General features: G+C 44.4%; 1 protein-coding gene across 2 annotated transcripts in view; it reads right to left on the reverse strand.

The window, feature by feature from the left end:
• Positions 1-18,856, reverse strand: part of ULK2 (unc-51 like autophagy activating kinase 2) — a 53,587-nt gene that overhangs the window by 7,690 nt on the left and 27,041 nt on the right. For both annotated transcript variants that reach the window (XM_019545730.1, XM_019545731.1), the window contains 13 exons: positions 17,998-18,048; positions 17,518-17,606; positions 16,935-17,106; positions 16,025-16,085; positions 15,666-15,758; positions 9,867-10,004; positions 7,405-7,550; positions 7,098-7,178; positions 3,617-3,903; positions 3,312-3,505; positions 2,712-2,821; positions 1,763-1,915; positions 817-1,025 (listed from right to left, as the gene is read on the reverse strand). In XM_019545730.1, the coding sequence (XP_019401275.1) occupies positions 817-1,025; positions 1,763-1,915; positions 2,712-2,821; positions 3,312-3,505; positions 3,617-3,903; positions 7,098-7,178; positions 7,405-7,550; positions 9,867-10,004; positions 15,666-15,758; positions 16,025-16,085; positions 16,935-17,106; positions 17,518-17,606; positions 17,998-18,048 (1,784 nt within the window). The remainder of the gene's footprint in view (positions 1-816; positions 1,026-1,762; positions 1,916-2,711; positions 2,822-3,311; positions 3,506-3,616; positions 3,904-7,097; positions 7,179-7,404; positions 7,551-9,866; positions 10,005-15,665; positions 15,759-16,024; positions 16,086-16,934; positions 17,107-17,517; positions 17,607-17,997; positions 18,049-18,856) is intronic.

Consider the following 18,856-nt stretch of genomic DNA (forward strand, 5'->3'; position numbering starts at 1 on the left):
GTCAGGGCGGCTAGGATCTGGGGCCAACTTCCAAGAGAAGTGGTGCTGGCTCCTACCCTGGGGGTCTTTAAGAGGAGGTTAGATGAACACCTTGCTGGGGTTGTTTGACCCCAGTACTCTTTCCTGCCATGGCAGGGGGTCAGACTCGATGATCTACTCAGGTCCCTTCCAACCCTAGAAACTACGAAACATTCATTGTGCCCAACCTAAAATTGGCTCCCCACTTTGCTGGCTAAATTTTAGCAGTACTATTGGGGGGACAAACAAAAGGCCTAATCAAAGCCCAAAATGCACCTTGTATACAGTTTTGTGAGTGTCCAAGGCCATCTCCCACAGGGTGTATACACTCAGTGTCCTTGCCTTGAGAAATCTATGTTTTGATGATGGCACTGTCGTCATGAACAGCTTCAGATTCTGTGTTAAGGGTCATTTCACAGTACAATTAAAAAAGGACTTTTTTCTTGCCAGCCACAAGCAGGACTTCACACTGTCTGCTGTGAAGAAACACTGGACTACTGCAAGCGAGCCACTGTCACAAACAGCACACATGTATAGAGGCTTGGCACCAAAAGGGTGACCTATCAGTTGAAGGCTTTGTTGAACTACGACAGCCACGCTTATTATTGTCACTTATCAGATACAGGAAAGGCAACGAACAGCTGTCCAGCAGACGAGAACAAAATTGGTAAGGAACAATGAACAGTGAAGAGAACACCTTTAAAACCTCTACTTGGTAAGATTTGGAACCCCTCTCCTATTATTTCCAAGTCTCCTAGCATTAGATGTATTACAATGGTACATTATCTTTTTCTGTACCTCCATTAAAGTTTCCTCAGGTAGTTCAGGTGCTTCAAAAGTGATAAAGCCCTCTAAGCTGGGAGGCGAAGTACCGTACGGCATGTACTTCAGATTTGGAGCTGGGTCTGCTCCAGGGGGAGAAGAGCCCATATAAATACCAGGAGGGGAGCCCATATATACACGGCCACTTGTAGAGCAGAGAGACCCTCCAGAACTGTTGGATCCAACTGCAAGGAAACAAAACAAAACAAGTCTCAGAGGTGGGTCCATCTGCAACTCTGGGCTGAGGTTGACAGTAAAAGACAAAGTAATAAACAACATGAATTCACTATGGGGGCTGTTTCTCAATGTACTTTATATCAAATCTGCAGAGCACCTTGCACCAGCCTCTGTTGGACAGTGAGATTTATAAAACACGCTTGGTGAAAGTCTCACAAGAACTCTGACTGTAGATACTTACTTGGTCGAGTCTTCAAGTTCTCCTTGCACAGTTTGCACACCTGCATTTCTTGAATACACAAGGGCTTCCAACTTGGTGCCTTCTGTATTTCACATCCCCATGCCACCGTGCTGGAATGCAGCCAGTGGGTACACTGGGTGCTTCATGTCCTGCATGCTGCACAGCAAGTTACAAACAGGCTGGGGAATTTAAGTTTTCTTTGCTGGTGTCACAGATGGTGTTGAACCCCTCACAGTACGACGACACGGTGCAGGCTGTCACAAGCACCAGGGAGTGCACTGCGAAGCACTGAACTAACTATCCCATCCCTCTCTCTAAAAGAAGGCAGAAAAGTATCCAAAAATTCTCCTCCCAACATACTTACTGCTTAAATAGCTGCTCTTAAAATAGCCCCAAGGCCCTACTGTTAAGCTTTGCACAAATGCATTTAAACAGTCCCAAAGGGCAGAGAAACGAGAGAATTCAGATTTCCAAAAATAAACCGTTTTTAAAGACGCGTCTTACCTGAAGTCGTTCTAGTTCTGAGGACCATGTGGGTGCAGGTAGGAGGGGTAGCGCTACTTGGAGGTGACCCTACAGTAAACATTACAGCCCTGGAACTTGCTCCAGTTCCTATGCAAGGTGGTGCCATTGCAATTCCACAGGCTCCTGCCGGAGCTGGGAAACAAGATTACATATTATGTTAGTTTTTTTAAAAAAAAATCATATCCTCATTGCTAATGCAGCTGCACACCACACCTGGCAAACAGATACATGCACACTGTGGATTAGAATGGGGGAGGAGAACAAGGTAAGTCTGAGAACAAATGATGCAAACAGACTGAAAGCAGAGCTGGCAGGACTGTGATGCACCTCTGGCTTTTCCGGTCCCCTTCCACATACCATGAACTGCTCTTAGCTCTAAATTCTTTAAGGCAAAGAAGATTGGAGACTATTTTTGAAAACTCTGGAAACTGTGCTTAAACATATGGAAAGAGGTACTATTAAAAACTCTAATGCAAGCAGAAACCTGGAGGCCGAAAAAGTTAGACCTGCCTGCATATATCCACTGTTTAAAAGGAAAAAAAAAAATGTGGGAACTCTAGCCATAATCCCCTGTAGACTGCTTTCTGGAAAGGCATAAATTGCTAGCTTTAAAAGATAATATGAAGCAGAATGATGGGGACTGCCTCTGTGTGAAAATAAGCTGGAATTAGGAAATGAAGCTGCAATAAGGGAAGTGCAAAATCCCAAGCCAGCACATGCAGTTCTGATATTTTTGTCATTAAGCGCAGCTGCGTGACGGATATTTACATACGCTGGCAACACCGCGATGCTTTACAGAGCTGCTGAACATGCAGATGAAGTCATCTTCCAGACATGTGGGCTGACATTAGATAGGTTGACACAACAATCATACCCATAACAACTCTTCCCAGTACGACAACTTGGCTGCATAACTCTTGTTCTTTACCTGTGTCCATCGGTCGCTCAGTATTGAGGCTGTCTGTGCTGCCCTGATATAACTGGCCCCCAAGGGTAGCCTTCACTTGCTGATCTGACAGCTTCCCAGTACTGACAGATCTAGACAGAAGAGCAAATGGCTTCAGAACAAGTGTCTCAATGCACACCTTGCTCCCGAGGATGGCTGACAAGTTAGGTGCTACTATGTAGAATTCTTAAATAGATAAAAAGAATACCCCAACAGGGGTACAGCAAATCTACACAGAACCCCCTCTATTACAATGCAAGGACTCAAACAGAGGTTTCTACAAAAGTTATTCATTTCAAAGTTATCTGTATAAAGTTTACCATGCTTTTGAATTAAAAACTAAGAGGCTCATGCTGGAAAAGAGCACTCCAGGTTCAGATGATCAAAATAAACCAAAGGGAACTTTGTCAGCTGTATGAGGGACTCCAGGAAGTTAGTACTATATTTAATACGCTGCAGAGAATGTTTCTCTAGCATGTACCCCAATGTCTCCATAGCAAAAGACATTGCAAATATGCTACAGGTCACCAGTCACATACACCTGTGCATCTCCTGCCGTTTATAAACCACAGTGTGTTCTACCTGCCAAATGCTGCCTTGCTGTGATGCTCTGCAACCTGTTTTTCACCGCCTTGCGTGAAGTGGAAGTGCATGAAGCCCCTTGGGTCTGTTATGTCTTTAGGCTGCAATGGAGCATCTGCTGACCCCTGACGAGTAGCCAGAGCCAGCAAGTTCGAGGATGCTTGAGTTTTGGGTATCTTGAAAGGAGCAGTTGCCTGGAAGACGCATGGAATCTGGTTAGCACACAAGCCCACATTCCTAAAGGGAACAGTGGTAAGCACTATGGTGTCACTTCCTATCTTCAGACAGAATAATGTTCAACAAACCTTAGTGGGAGAGCCAATAATTGTTGGTAACGGAGTTTTAAACAGCCAGTCTGAGCTCCTAGGTGATGATCCCATATGTTTTGTAGGTGACGTTCCCAGGCTAACAGGCCTGCTTGGCTGCGGAGAATGGCTGTACCCATACCCTGCATATGACGGGCACACGGGGTCCGAATGCTGCTTTCGGAGCTTCTGTTTGTTCTGGTAGATATCAGTAAGAGTTGGAGCACTCTGCAGCCTGGCTCCCATCATGAAGGACTGAGGTGACTGAGACTGTGGTACTGGAGAACCTGGGGAGAAACACCGAGAAGAAAAGTGAGTTTCTGCTAGCCCTGCTTCAGATCATCTCAGCAAGACAGAAAGCCTTGTTTAAAGAGACTTTGAAGTTAATCCAAGAGGACAGACCTCTTCTAATCTTGTGAAATATGGCTCTTTACCAGCTCGCCAGATGTTAAGAGCAGTGGATACAGAGCACCAGCTATTCAGACTAAAGGCTAGATGTACACCAGGACGATGAAGAACAGGAGTTCAAGGGGAAAGCTGTACTGGCTGCCGACTACTTGCGACAAGCTGAGCCACGATAAATGAAGCAGCCAGCTCCAACAGGAACATCTCAGTTGCAACAGCCTGGCTTAAAGAATTGCTGCAGTAACAGAACTGCACCGACAAAAAACTTCTAAAGGGAGTATTTTTAGAATCCCAGCACTGAAAAGCTACTTAAACAACAGTATTTACCAAAGGAAAATCTTCCACACAAAATCATTGCTAAAGGATGGAAACAGAGTAGATGGGAAAGAAGAAAAAGCAAAGACCTTTTCCTAATTGTGCTCATCTTTTGATCACAAGTCACAGAACGTGACTGATGAAAATTAATTATTTTTAAAAAAGTGTAATGAATCTGTCCTCAGGCACAAGGGGCGACTCACCCTTGTGGCTCCTGCTGAGACAGCAGAGACCACAAGAGCAGTGAAATACGAAGGGAAGACCACTACTCTGGCCATTTGTCTTTACCTCTGTCTTTCTTACAGAGCTCCATGCATGGAACAAGTCTGTTCCTGATCAGGAATGTCAGATTGTCCTGGTGCAAATACAAGGATCCACAGGACCCACTTCGCTCAACAGTGAGCTTTGGTGAGAAGTTTCCTGTAATAGTCTCACCCACAGAGGCCTTTTGCCTGCAGAGATGAGCTACTTTCTATGCGTGCAACTGTGCAGCTATGAAAACGCAAGGTTATACATTCTAAGCATGCCTCATGGGAACGCAACTCAGCTAATCAAGGTTAAAACCGAGAACGGCCAGAGTCTTCTGTGTTGTTTATGCAGTCTGAAGTTTGATGGCATCTTCTCTTCCTTTATGTGCCCACGGTCATTCAGATGATATATCACGTCAAGCGAGGGCTGTTCATAAAAGCTGAAGCCTCATGGTCACAGCCTTGCATGTAAGAAGCACCACTTCATAATGTCAGGGAATTTGGGGAACAAAGTGCTGACAATCTCACTCAGAACTTTCCACATAAACCAAACTGTTAATGTCTTTGTTGCTTTTTCACACTGTCCCGTTAAGTTATCACAGCAATATATCAGTTTAAGAGCTACACAAAGCAGCCTTTTGAAATGTGCTTCAGTTTCATAAATCAGTGTTTCAAGAACTGCTCATCATAAAACCATTTCTTGCAGTTTGCTCAATAAAGCGCCTACTGATTTAGCCAAGATTTCATTAACCTTCTCAGGCCTACATTAATGAGTTAGAGTAAGCTTGAGCTACCTCACCCTCTTTCTGCTCAGCAGTGTTTGGTTTGAAGCTGCAAGCAGGAAGGTTATTTGCAGAGCGCTTGTGTTCATTCCTCACTAAATTCTCAACCAGGAGTTTTGACTAAAATCCCTCTGCCTTTTTGGCCGGTCCACTTCGAAACACATCAGCTCGCACTTTGGAAGCGAGTCTCATCTTATCACTGGCTGCTGTTCTCGCCTCACTGTCATCAGGAGGGGCTTTTGAATTCCACATGTTTAGCATTCATTGACAAATAGCTCACTTGTCTACGCTGACAGAATACTTATTGGGCAGAGATGCAACACTCAGGTGGATAGTTTCAATGCTTAGGAAAAATCTGAGTGAAGGAGCTATGGTCTCCTTTCAATTCTAGACAGCCATAATTTCCAAGGCTTTAAGAATTTTAAGATCGGTTTATAATATAGTTTGTGATATGTTCCACAATAAAACCACCACAGCAACATTTTAATACTAAGGAATGTTATTAAAGTCAAATAAGAGCACTCAAGAAAGGTTTACAAGTGAGAATTAAGCAACCATGTTGCTGAAAAAAAGAAGTTGGGGTATGTTACATAAGCAAATGCATTGCTGGTCAAAGGTACTTGACTCAGCCCTGAAAATCTCTAATCACGCCCATAAAATGTGTCACAAATACAGTGAGAGCTCAAGCTTCCTTATATTGTGCCTCAAGCCTGTCCTGTAGAGCTTATCTGAAGCTTATCTTGCTGGGATCCAATGACCCCAGCTGACTTCCTGCCCTTGGGGCAGGGGGCTGGACTCGATGATCTCCCGAGGTCCCTTCCAGCCCTGATGTCTATGAAATCTATGAAAAGGTAATTCAGGTGTGCAGCAAGAGCGATAACTGCAATGGTTATCTTTATGATGGAAAACACACACTGCACAGCCAATACAGCTGTCGGGTATTTATGACACTTGGAGGCTACCTACGTTTGCCCTAGAGGCAAAGGCTCGTTCACCACAGGATGCTTGTGGGACACACATTTCAATTTATGCAAAACAACTATTTCAAATGGCACGGGCTTCACATTTACAACAGAGAAGAGGAACAATGAAATCTGCGAAGTCATTATTTAACCCTCCGCTGAAGTGGCATGCTGCACTTTTCTGGGCTATCCTCAGTACCCCTTCTTATGCTACGCAGAGGGTCCCATCTTAATGTCAAACCATCATAAGGTCCAATTCAATCCCTCCCCAGAGTCTACCGTTTGCATGTCCTAATAACTAATGACTGACCAAGCTTACTGAATGCCTGGCAACTAGTGTCAGACACTGATCGATGCCGCAAGGGAACGAGAATGGGAGCGCTGAACACGGGCATTTCTTGCTGCCATTTCTGAATATCAGCATGACAGCATTAGCCTCTCACAACCAGATGCTGAGAAACAAGTGGCTACCATTTATTAGTCTAGTCCTTCTCTGTTCTTGCTCAATAACCACAATTAGCAGCTGCTCTTTAGTGTTGTGCAAAACAGAATCGTAAAACTTGTCTAGAGATCTGACCGCAGGGCTGGGGAGGAAGGCGTTTTGGACCAAGCTACTTTGCTCCACTTCCCTCTAAAGCCACTCTGCTTGTCTATGCCCCCGACGCCCAATCTACAAAGCAGGGGCATGACAATTACCACTCTTTGGGAAGTGCTTTTAGACATGTGGCCAAACTGAACGTGGTTGTCTGCACTGGCCAACAGCACTCACCTGAAGAGTTTCTATTCCTCGATTCATGCCCTTGAGGTTGCCCACAGCAACAGTGTCCGAGCTGCTCGGGTATAGTTCCAACTGTTCAAATTAAAAGCAGAAGTGTAAGGGTGTATGCTTTATACTTCACAATTGAAAAGAAACCAACAGACAGCTGGCTTTCTTTAAACATGCTCCTGTTAACTGCTTAACGTGAACTACTTTCGCAAGCAAGAACAGTGTGGACACATACTTTATCAATCTCACAACAAAACATGGACCACTCGAGGTACGCTTTCACTTGTTATTTATCAATTTATTAACTTACCCAATGGTGAAGGAGAATATGGTCTTGAAGACCCTGTGGACAGCCTGCGCCCAACCCCCTGCACAGTGTCTGCTGGTACTGGAGAGCAAGAGCCCATCTTCATAAAGCCCACAGGGCTGGTATTGGATCGTCTCACCACTGCAGATCTGGAGGGATTGAAAATCAGAAAGGATGGTTACTTACCTTCCACTAACTATAGTGTAGCATAACACAGATTTCACTGCCATATGCACACATGCATGAGACTCCGTTCAAAAGAATTCAGTCCGTCAGGGTTGTGCCTGTGAGCCATGTGACCCCTTGTTTCCTGTAGCAGAGGATGGAAGTCAGGGCAGCTGCAACTCTCACTCAAGTTTCTTCCCCAATAAAAATTCCAAAAATAGGACTTGTCAGTGGGGACAGAGATGGTGGGGAAGAGCCTGTGTTGACAGCATCTCTCAGTGAACTATGCTTCCGTGAGACTAGGTAACTGTTCCTTCTTCAAGGGACAGAGTGAATTTCAATCTGGGTGACTAGTGAGTGTCTGAGGTGTGTAAGTGAAGACTGCCCTGCCAAAGTGCCCACCCACCTGGAAGCCTGCACCAGGCCACAATGAAAGCTGAAGGTGTGCACATAACTCCACGGCGTTGGCCTGCAGATATCTAAACGTTTGCTGGCCAGAAGCTGCCTGGTGAGAGGGTGAAACTTTTTTTTGTTAACATAACATGTTTTAAACGCAGTCCAAGATCCGCTCAGTATACTTGTAATATTTCCTTGAGACAGGCTGGAATGATCACAAAAAGTCAGAGAAAACATCCAACATTCCTGCAATGTATGGAGTCTCTCCTCATCCAGGGACATGTTGCGTTGGGAAGAAAACGGAGGTAAACAGATTCCAAGTTAGGTACAGTCTTTGAGTAAGGCCCTAAGACAACTTGTTTGAGGAAGAGTTTTGATTTTGCCTTTCTGGTCTTTGGAGGCCTCTTGAAGAACTAACACTTATAAAAGGATCCTTTGCTGAGCTTGACAGCAAAATTACAGGATGGGTAGACCTAGAAGTCCAGTGAATTAAGCTCCATCACCCTGTGCTATGCAAAGGTACCTCGAATAAAGTTGAAAAATCTATTACTACTCTTACCCAAGAGGCAAAGAACCTCCCCACAACTATAACACTTGAAGGAAAGCTAGTTTCTTGCTAGAGCAACGAACATGGAGAATATTACTTCTAACTTTGCAGTGATGGACAATAAGAAGCAAACACAGGCTGCAACTGTCCTGATCTTTATGCCCTCTGCTATAGGAAATGGGGGGAGGGGGGGAAGCACAGGCAAGCACTGAATACTGATATTCAAAAGAATATCATCTTGAGCACATACATGCGGAAGGGGTGGGTATAATGGAAAGAGGAGTTCTCAGTGCGTTAGAAAAGCTCTTAAAGCAGATCATAAACTGATTTTAATGAGGTTTAAGCTGAGCCCCTTGCACCAAAAGCTAGTAGCATTTGACACTTTTGATCACAGTTGGATCCTGACTTTTAATGCTGTAACATAATATTAAATAGGAGAAATGTAAATGAGGTATCATTTAGCATGAAGGTTTATAATCTTCAGACTAATCATTTTATCAAATTCAGTCACCGTCTGTAACAACCTAGGTAATTAAGCCTGTTGATTTCTCATCACTGTACACGCAGTGGAGTGGAAGGCAGGTGGCAGCAGCAGACTCCACCATGAACACCCATCACTAGGGTAGAAAAAGGGAGCCTAGAACAATAGTGAGAGTGTGCAGTATTGGGCTGTGTGTGGCTCAGTTGCTGGGAACCAGTTATTCAAAACCAAGTCAAGGCAAACCCAAGAAACGTACAAGCAGAACCTCAAAATTAAAAATCCTGAGAAATCCAAGCAACTGTGACTTCGTTCTTAAAAAAAGGAACCACATTTCAAATAACCTGTCTCTTGAACCACAGCCGCCCACACCCTTGACCCTCTGTGAAACACCAAGTCTGGAAGTGTGACGGGAAGCAGCAAAACTTTTTATTACCAAATGCCCCCCCAGCAATTCACAAATTTGTCCCTTTGTGTTATATAAAACAAAGCATCCATCCTACTATTATGATGAAGCTGGAAGAGAATTTATTATGGACATCTCCATTTCATGACATACAGAAAAAAAACACAGGAAAGGAGGAGGAACAAAAAGGGCAAGAACTCATCCTTTTATTTCCTCAGGCAACATTTCAGAGTTGAAAACCAAGCAATTTAAGCTTCTCAGAAAGAGAGCGCACAGAAACTCTCGCTGTACTGCACAGCCATTCCCGGTAGATTAGTCCAATATTTGTTTTCGACTGCCTTGATGCATAAATAACTATTTGTACAATTCAGTTTAGAGGAGAAGTAACAGGCTTGCAGACAAGCGTGGTCATCTTCCAGTGCACAAGCAGGAACGAGTGCTGAGAGGGGAGGAAAAAAAGAAGCAGGACTCACCTTGGGGATCCATGGGGATTTGAAACGGGGCTGGCGGTCGACGTGAGGTTCTGTTCTATGCGCTGGTAATTCCGTAACTGCGTGGGAACGGGAATCGGTGCCGTTTCGCTGCGGGGGGACACCGACGGCTGACACTGCCTGGAGCAGGAAGGTACCGAGTCAGGAAACAAGTGCCGGTAAGCAACTCTCTTGCTAAATCACCATCACTGACAGTTAAAGAGAAGTCCCAGAAACAAGCTGCAGTTTTGCAGAGTCTGCATGAAATACGAGCTGCGGCTCCTCCAAGCCTGGCGCGCGCACACACACACACACACACGGAGCCAGACGGAGAGCTGTTGCCACCGATGCCCTGCTCCAACACTGGCATTCAGAGGGAGAGCAGAGAATGATGAGGCAAACTAAAAAGGATCCATCACGGGACACAGCCTACAGAGGAGCAGGACTCCGGTCCTCCCTGTCACACTGCTCTGTTCATGATGTTTCAAAACAAGGCAGTTCTGGGAAAACTCGCTGCTTAAAGAACAGGAAGTTCAAGCGCAGGGCGGACAGGAATGTTTACAAGAGCCACTAAGGCACAGGCAGATCTCCCGGGAGACCTGGTGAATTTGGAACAAAAAAAACATTACATAATCCGTGGCTACAACACACCTGAATGCAGAGCCAAATCAGCAACCTGCAGATTACCTCACCTAGCCAGGGTCAGTGACCCGAGGGATTTCTCAATGCCCATTTGGAAAATGGAGCAACTTTCTCCAGAGCAATTAGCATGTCACCAGCCGCCCACTTGCAAATACATACAACTGCCACCTGCGTGCAGAATTGGAAAGGCAAGGATTCCTTTGAGGAAGTCCAAGTTTTCCTACCTGGCTTCTCAGAGGTGCAAGCCCAGAAAAATGGTTGAAGGATTTGAAGGACTGCAATGAAAACTATTCGATACGTTCTTAAAAACCTTCACGCCCGATACAGAAAGGGCAACGTGACCGGAATTATAACATGGTCAAATCTGTTTATTACAAACTGATCAATAATTTATCTACTGTTCAGTACAAGGGCAAATTTTGAACACATACACACACCCTTTTGCAATTATCTTCTCTTTGTAAAAATAAAACCAGTCCGAGTCATTGGTTCTCTCTGATAACACCTTTTCCGTCTCTGCTGCTGTCTGGTCCCTGACCCCCATGGCTTTCCAAGGAATCTACCCCCTTCTACTTCTGGCTATTGTAGAAAATGTGTCTGGCTGTTTAAGCTGCTCTTATGCACCAAATTCAACGTGGCATCTTGAGGGTTACCTCGCACCCTTCCCCCTCTGACCTCCCTGCCCGAAAGTAGTACTGATGAAGTACTAGTGGATCTCATGCTGCACTGAACTCTTCTGAATCAAACCAAACCAAGCACAGAGGAGGAGAGAAAAGAAAAAGAAAAAAGCAAATATTGTTGCTGGAGCAACAGAGATGTATGCCCCAGCAGGCAGCCATAATTTGCAGGTTGAACCACTTGGGCTAACTCTTACCACAGCAACACTCCTGCTCTTTATGGATCTAGGCTTTTCACATTTTTTTCCTCCAAATATAAAAAAATCTTCTGGGAGTATTATATGCCACAAAACTGAGTAACTAGCAATTTCTACTAATACTGATACTAATTCTGCCTCCTTTTGGTTGCTGTTACAACATTTATCTTCAGAAGCCAGCTAGAGAAACCTGGAGGAGAGATGCCCTGTGGATATGGCAAGTAGGGACTGTAAGAAGAATGCCCGACTCATATGCAGAGCTAAATTTCAGCAGCAGCCCCCCGAAGTGTTTTACAAAGGAGCTCAGAACCAACTAACACCCCCATTTTATGGATGGGGAAATTGAGGCACGGGGTGTTAAACTGACTTGCCAATGGTTACCTAAGCAGACAGACCGAGGTGGGACTGGAACCCAGGTCCTTTGAGCACTCCCCACTGAGCTGCCTAGGACTCTTCGGCGCACCTCCAAACAAGCACAACATGCTGGGCTCCACCTGACTTGCCCAGGTCAGCTCAAGCCTGCCTCACCCCAGTCAAGCAGAAGTAAAGCCCTGCTCTCGACAGTATCAGTAAAGCCACGGAGAGCAATAGGGGAGTGCTCTGGGGCAGACCAGGAATGACGGGGTGGGGTTGATCAAGAGGGAGGAATGAGAAAGGAATAGGCCACAATATGGGTCAAGGAATGAGGAGAGTAGCAGGGCACAAGGAGGGAAAGCCGTCTCCCGAAAATTGCCAGTTTCAAAGGAGGCAGAGCTATTTCCGTTTCCCAGCTAGCCCCCTCCATAGGTCATCTGGAGCATTCCCCCATCCACCGTCCAAGCCTGTGATAGTTTTCTGCAGGACCTGCAGAAAACTATCTGGAAGACAGGTTCACTGACAAAACTGAACAACGGCCCAGGGATACTAGAGAAAGCAGAGAGCTGCAAGAAGGAGAGTTGCCAAGTCATCAATTATTCAAGAAGAACTTCACCCTCTCTTGGGAAGACGCTGAAGTGAAGTGGACAAAAATTACTGGGGGAAACAAACAGCAGATTTTCTTCCCACCCAGCTAAAACCCAAAGAAATGACAGTCACAGCACCCCCCGCAAAGCTACAATCCTATTGATTCCCAATTTTGTTTTTATCAGCATTGTTCATTACTCTGCCACTCCATTATGTAAAAATCCTATTTCCTTGGACAGTTCTGTTTTACCAGTCAGTCATGATTTAAGGATCTCACAATCTGCTTAACTCTAATGCAGCAAGACAAAAAAGGCAAGGGTGATGTGAAAAATAAGTTTCTCCTATATAACGTGGTCTGTAACCCCCCCCCAAGGAACAGTGCCTCCTTTGCAAAAGGAAACAGTGCACGCTTTGGCTGCTATCCAGCGACTAGATATGCCTGGGTAATTCAGGAGGTGGAAAAGCAGCTTTGGGCAAAACCCCATCAGCACTTTTCCAGCAGTCTCATTGCTTTGTGCAAATTTAAACCCACACTTAAAAAGTTTCTCAGCTTGGAAGAAAAAGGGTTCTGAACCTCACTGGACGCAGTGGTGAGTCTGCCCAAAAGACAAGATGAAACTGCAGCTCCAAGAGCCACATACTACACTGGAAAACCCTAAACCTTCCACAAAGTGACGTGGCCGTGCAGGCAGACCCAATACGAACACTTCCGATAGCTGGCTGGGGGGCAAAGCCGGAAGTGGCTGCCCCACAAATACAGCTTCACAGGTCTAAACTCCCTGCACAGGGGAGAAGTTGGTATTAAAAGCTGTAATAAGGCAGTATATAATGGCTCTCTAGGTACCTCCGGTCATACTTTTGGACTAGGAGACTTCTTCCTCCAAACCCTGCAAAATGAACTCTGCCCATGCTTACCATGGGCAGTACAGTGCAAGTTCTGCATTGGCCCCAAGAGTCAGCTGCCTCTCCCAGATCTCATGAAATGTTAACTACGAAGCTTAATAAGGCCAGCACTATGATTACCTCCTGGCAGAAAATTTCACAGCAGAAACATACAGCTATTCCAGGTGGAGTCTCAATAGTGACCTCTTCACCTCCCTCTGCAAAGCCCATCCCTGGTCATGCTTCAAATGGTGTAGTACAATGGAATTCAACTAGCTCAACAGAAAAAGGTTCATTTTTCCATGTGGCCAGCTGGAAAAAACAAAGCAATCACCTTACAGCCTGGAGTTATAGAGAACCAAAATATCTTCTTCACCCTCCTTTTTTTGCCCCCTCTAAAAAAAAAAAAAATCACATCCAGAGTAACCAGATGTAGGTAATTCAAAATTTGTTCAAGCAATAGGTAAAATTAAATAATTATAATAAGAGTCTGCAGCTAGAATAACATACACCAGTCCCTAACCAACTACTTGGCTCTGTGATATTACCCATATAGAAATGCACGCACTGGAATTGTGCTTTTCATAAGATCTACAAATAATAAACTTTTATACGCCAAAAACTATAATCTATTTAACCACATGCTGCATAAAAGGCAACTGAGAACCAAAGGAGATTTCTAAAAGGGATCAGTTGTTTTGGTTATCTGCCCATAAAATACACAGGGTGAGGTATAAACCTTACTAATAAGCCCTATTAAGCAGATTTTGCAAACTGCTTTTTTTGATCAGCAGAAAATGACAAAAAACTTTTCATCTTATGGCACACACTGCTAAACAAAAGTGCTGACACATCTTTCTGTAATATTCGCATAAACCAAGAAAAAAAGCCAACAAAATCTCTGCAGTCCCTTTTTGGCCAGTCATCCACCTTCTCCTGTAGCAGAAAAGGTTTAAGAAATGCATCTTTTCAAACAACTTAAATCCTTCTCTTTCCACGCTGAATGAACAATTTAAAACAGAAGGGCAACACCCAGTATTTTCTCAGTGTCATCAAATAAACAAATCAATCACCATTTATCAATGTCACATCACAAGCTCTATTAGGAGCTTTGTGTTCAGCTCTGTTCAGAAAACAACGCTTTGAACATTTCAAGTCAGGTGTGCTGCAATGTGGCACTGCGCATGCAGAATGAGGTGCTGCACCACCATCGCCTTGCAGATGGCTACTCAACATACCGGATTTCCTAGACATAAGAAGAAACTTAATTCTGGATCAATGACCATTAGGCTCTGCTACTCCAGCATGTTTAAATCACTCAGCTATCGTGCTCGTTTAAATGTTTAACTACTACAGATGCAGTAATTCAGTTATGAAGAGGGTATTTAATACTAGAGGTGCAGCGAGACATCAGTCCCATATTGGATCGGGACCGATGCAAGGAAAAGTGATAGCATCAGCAACTGGGGGGTTTTTTGGGCTGACGTGGCTGATAAACACCCCATGCATTCGCGCAGTGGCAGCGCAGCACACAGGTGGTGGGTAGCACAGCCTGGCAATGTAGAGAGCAGCTGGGTCCAGCTGGTAAGTCTGTTGTGAGGGAACGGGCGTGGGGGGCAGGCAGATCGAGGCCCCTGCGTGGTATCTGTGCATGGGGCAAGGGCAGGCTGCTGCTCAGGGTGGGCGGTGCTGGTGCTGGAAAAGAAGCTAAATGGGAGGGACTATGGCAAATTTTGGGAGGCTGCACCCCACCCCCAGCCCCACTGCCACCTACCGCCCTGGCCCCAAACCACAGTGGCAGCCAGCCCTTGCCCTGCATGCAGATCCAGGGGCACAAGGTGGCATACTGGTGGGAGCCCCCCCCCTGCTCTCTGGACGAGCCACTCGTGGCTCTATTCTGCACTTTACCCCAGCTGGGCACCACCTGCCTCAGCCCCACTCCCTCCCTCACCATGGAGGGCTCAATCTGCCTTCCCCCACAACAGACTTACCAGCTGGACACCACTCTCCGTGCTACATATCAGAATTGGATTGGTATCAGCCAATATGGCTTGTTAAAGAACAGCTAGCGCTAAATAAGCCCAAAAAAATCTGTATCGGTGCACCCCTATTTAATACCCCAACTCTTTCATTGGAGGACAGAAGGACATAGTTCAGAATACTAAAATAAACACGACCCTTTTTCTGGAGGCCCACACCTATACATTTAACACTGCCAGTAAACTTCAAAGCCAACCAAAAGCCAAACACATTTCCTTTCCTCCAGGAAATCTAATTTGGTACCTCTGAGCCAAAAATTAGCTGAATCACCTTTACCCACAAAAACCACAGCTGAAGATCAGGCCAGTAAGTCTGGGAGAGTAATACTACCTAGTACCATAAGCGTTTCCTATGAAACAACACCTTGGGCAGTAGTGAAGTTATGGAAAAAAAAAAAAGGGAAAATAAAGTACAGAACATACCTGTTAGCTGAACTAGAAGAACTACTTCGAGAGGAGTTTGAGGATGGTTTCTGTAAAGTTCCTGAGCTTCCGGAAATGGTTAACGGTGACTGACTATTAAAACAAGAAGGTACAGACAGTCACAAAATATAAAGAACGCTCCACAGAGACATCTGTTTAGATCTGAAACTTGCTGATCTCAAGCTGTTTACATATTCCAAATGAGTTCAGCCTGGCACGTGGACCTCACAGTGAAGAGCCCCCACTTAGCAGTGTAAAATTAAACCAGTCACCGCCAAGACTCAACAGCTACCTCTACAGCTGCACAAAAGTATCAATGTATAAACAGAAAACTTTTTTGGATAAAACCCAACACATACCCTCCACACATCAAGAACTCGCTTGAAGCCCGTCTGCCAGTTGCTCCCAATGGCATATCATCTACAGGAAGAGGCAAAGTGAACAAATCAAAATTTGCATAGTAATTCAAATCAAGCCCAGAAAAACCATCATCAATAATGTTATATAATCCCTTTAACACTATGCTTCACGTGTGTGTGTGTGCGCACGCGTTAAGTTACACCAGCACCATGACAGCTACAACACTGGTCTGCAAAAATTCCTCAGAGTAAAAGATGACTTAATATAGCCAAACACATAGCACACAAGTTTTTAGTGACATGGAGAAAGCAACTGATAAAAAAAAAAAAAATGCATTCACTAAAATTTACATTTTATTAAGCTTTTCTGAATGGCACTGAAAACAAGAAGTGTTGCATGAAACTGTACGGTTATGAAGCCCGGCTTTTCCCTACCATTACATAGCACAGAGGCACAGGCAGGGAGAAAGAAAGGCAAGAAACTGGTATCTTCAAGTTTAACCAGAAATGTTTAGTTGGCCTACAAGCAACTGCTTTGTTTAGCTGATAGACTTATTTTTCAATTGGATAATGCATCAGTTTTTCCCATGAATCAAATGACTACATTGTCACATGATTTAATAGCCCCATCAGAACTTTTACCATTTTTATATGTTCCACTGAAGAAAAGCTAGAAGGATGCTAGAATATTTGCATACTAAATCTTAGTGCTTCTGAAGCTACCTAAAACTGACTTCTTTTAAACCAAGAGCCTTCACTGTGTCAAGCAAGCACATTTTGCAAGGACTATTCAAGAGCAGAGATTCAGTGTAAATAAAGAGAAATTGGAGGAAATGAGACCAACCAACAAAAGGCTAAAGATATTTCAGGGGAAATGGGAAGTGCCCTGAAGCACATGAAAGATTCTTACAGGAGTGGTCAGAAGAGATGTTATGTGGGACCAGGACAAAATCATCCGTGTCGCAAGATGAGTTCTTGCTACTGGTGCTGGCAGAATCCTTGGACACCTGAAGATAGTTAGGAGGACCCAGTGGCGGGGAAGATAAATTGTCTTCCTGAATATGCTGCATGTCTGGCAGGGACTGAAGAAAGAAAAAGAAAAAGCCATGAACGTAACAGGTCCAGGATGTAGGCAATCTCTGTAAATAAGAGGTCAGAACCAATCCATGCATAACTTGTAAAACACAGGCATTTCAGGTTTTAAACTTTCTCTAAAATCCTAAAAATAGTTTCACTTGAATAGCCACTTTAATATTAGATGCAACGTGACTGCATATCACCAAGCATCTATACAATGTAAAATTTGTACAGATTATATGTACTGCTGCATCCAAAGACCCCAGTAGTGCTTAATCTGCTGTCTTTAAGTAATTGCTTAGACTGTCACAGTTAAAATTCTGCATGCAAGGAAGTTCAACATTTTCTGTATGCAAACAGCAGCAAATGGAAAAACATTTCCTACTGAGATGATTTTGCAAAAAGAGACAACTTACTGGAGGAGATGCAAAACGGCACGATGGAGAACTACCACAGGAACTCCCCGAGACTGAGCCTGCATATGTGGGTACTGGCACAGGACAGGCTGGAGGAGGCAAAGAAAAGGGAAAGGGGGGGACTGACCTTTTGAAAAGCTGAAAAAGTTTCAAACACATGAACTGACACTGCAGTGATTTCCTTGCCACTTTTTTATTCGTAAATCCCTGCAGAGCTTGCAAGTACAGTGCATACCCTTGGCAAATGCACTTATACAGCCATGTATGCTCAGAAGAAATGCCTCAGTGCTGTGCAAATGGTAGCTACACTTCAGCTGAGCAGCACACAAAGGATTTAACCTCTCTCTGACTAACAGTGAAGCATCATGATTACTGATCTTTGGAAAATGCTTCATAAAATAGGGTGTGATACCTGCTAATCTCATCTGTTCTAAAATGCTATCATTTAACTCAGATACATGGAAAAATGCTATTACTTACACTTTTTGACTGTTGAAACCTGATCCAGGAAAGGGTGGTTGAAGAACGCTTCTGCAAAGCAAGCAACAATCACAGACACGGGTTAACCAGCAAACTGTGTCAGAATCTGCAGCATAGCATGCGATGCAATAAGCGGTTGTCTCCTACTGAATCAATACTTCATATCCAGAGAGTGAAGAGCTTGTGAAAGTTTAAAGCCTTCCATGTTGCGAGTGGTATAGCATCAGTTAGCAAAGAGAGTCCGACTGGATGTCTAAGGGATGTTTTATAACTCAATTTTAGGATTAAGAATAATGAAGTGTTACTGTTTTCCCCCTTACTACTACTAGACAAGGGTTTCTGTAATCACCACCGTCTAAAGTACCTCAGCTCTAGCTTCCTCATCAGCATCTTAAGCATATTTCATCCTGTGCACTTCCACGCAAGTCGTCACCTACAATTCCTAGTATTGCGACTAAGGATTGAATCAAGCAACCCGCCTTTTGCTGCCCAAAGCAGATTACAGAAGAGCAGCATGAGGTACCTTCCCTTCCCCTTTCCAATGGGCAGAACATGCCGTCTTTGCAGCTGGTTCCACAGCTTACAGCAGAATTAAGTTTCATGAACAATTTGTTCAGTTAATTGGAGCAATTCACTGATTATTGCTTCAATAACAGAAACATTTGCATTTGTTCAGAGCACCCAAGTATGCCAAGATGCGCTTGACTGAGTTGGCACACCCAGTTGGGTAACAGTCTGCACAGAGCGTTTCGCACTTTGAGAAGACACCATCGGCCAAATGAGGCAGAGAAACCGAAGGACTACGGCAGACAGTCATAGATTTCATAGACATTAGGGCTGGAAGGGACCTCGGGAGATC

Source organism: Crocodylus porosus, unplaced genomic scaffold, assembly GCF_001723895.1.
Source record: "Crocodylus porosus isolate Cpor-Errol unplaced genomic scaffold, CroPor_comp1, whole genome shotgun sequence".
Classification (NCBI taxonomy): Eukaryota; Metazoa; Chordata; order Crocodylia; family Crocodylidae; genus Crocodylus; species Crocodylus porosus.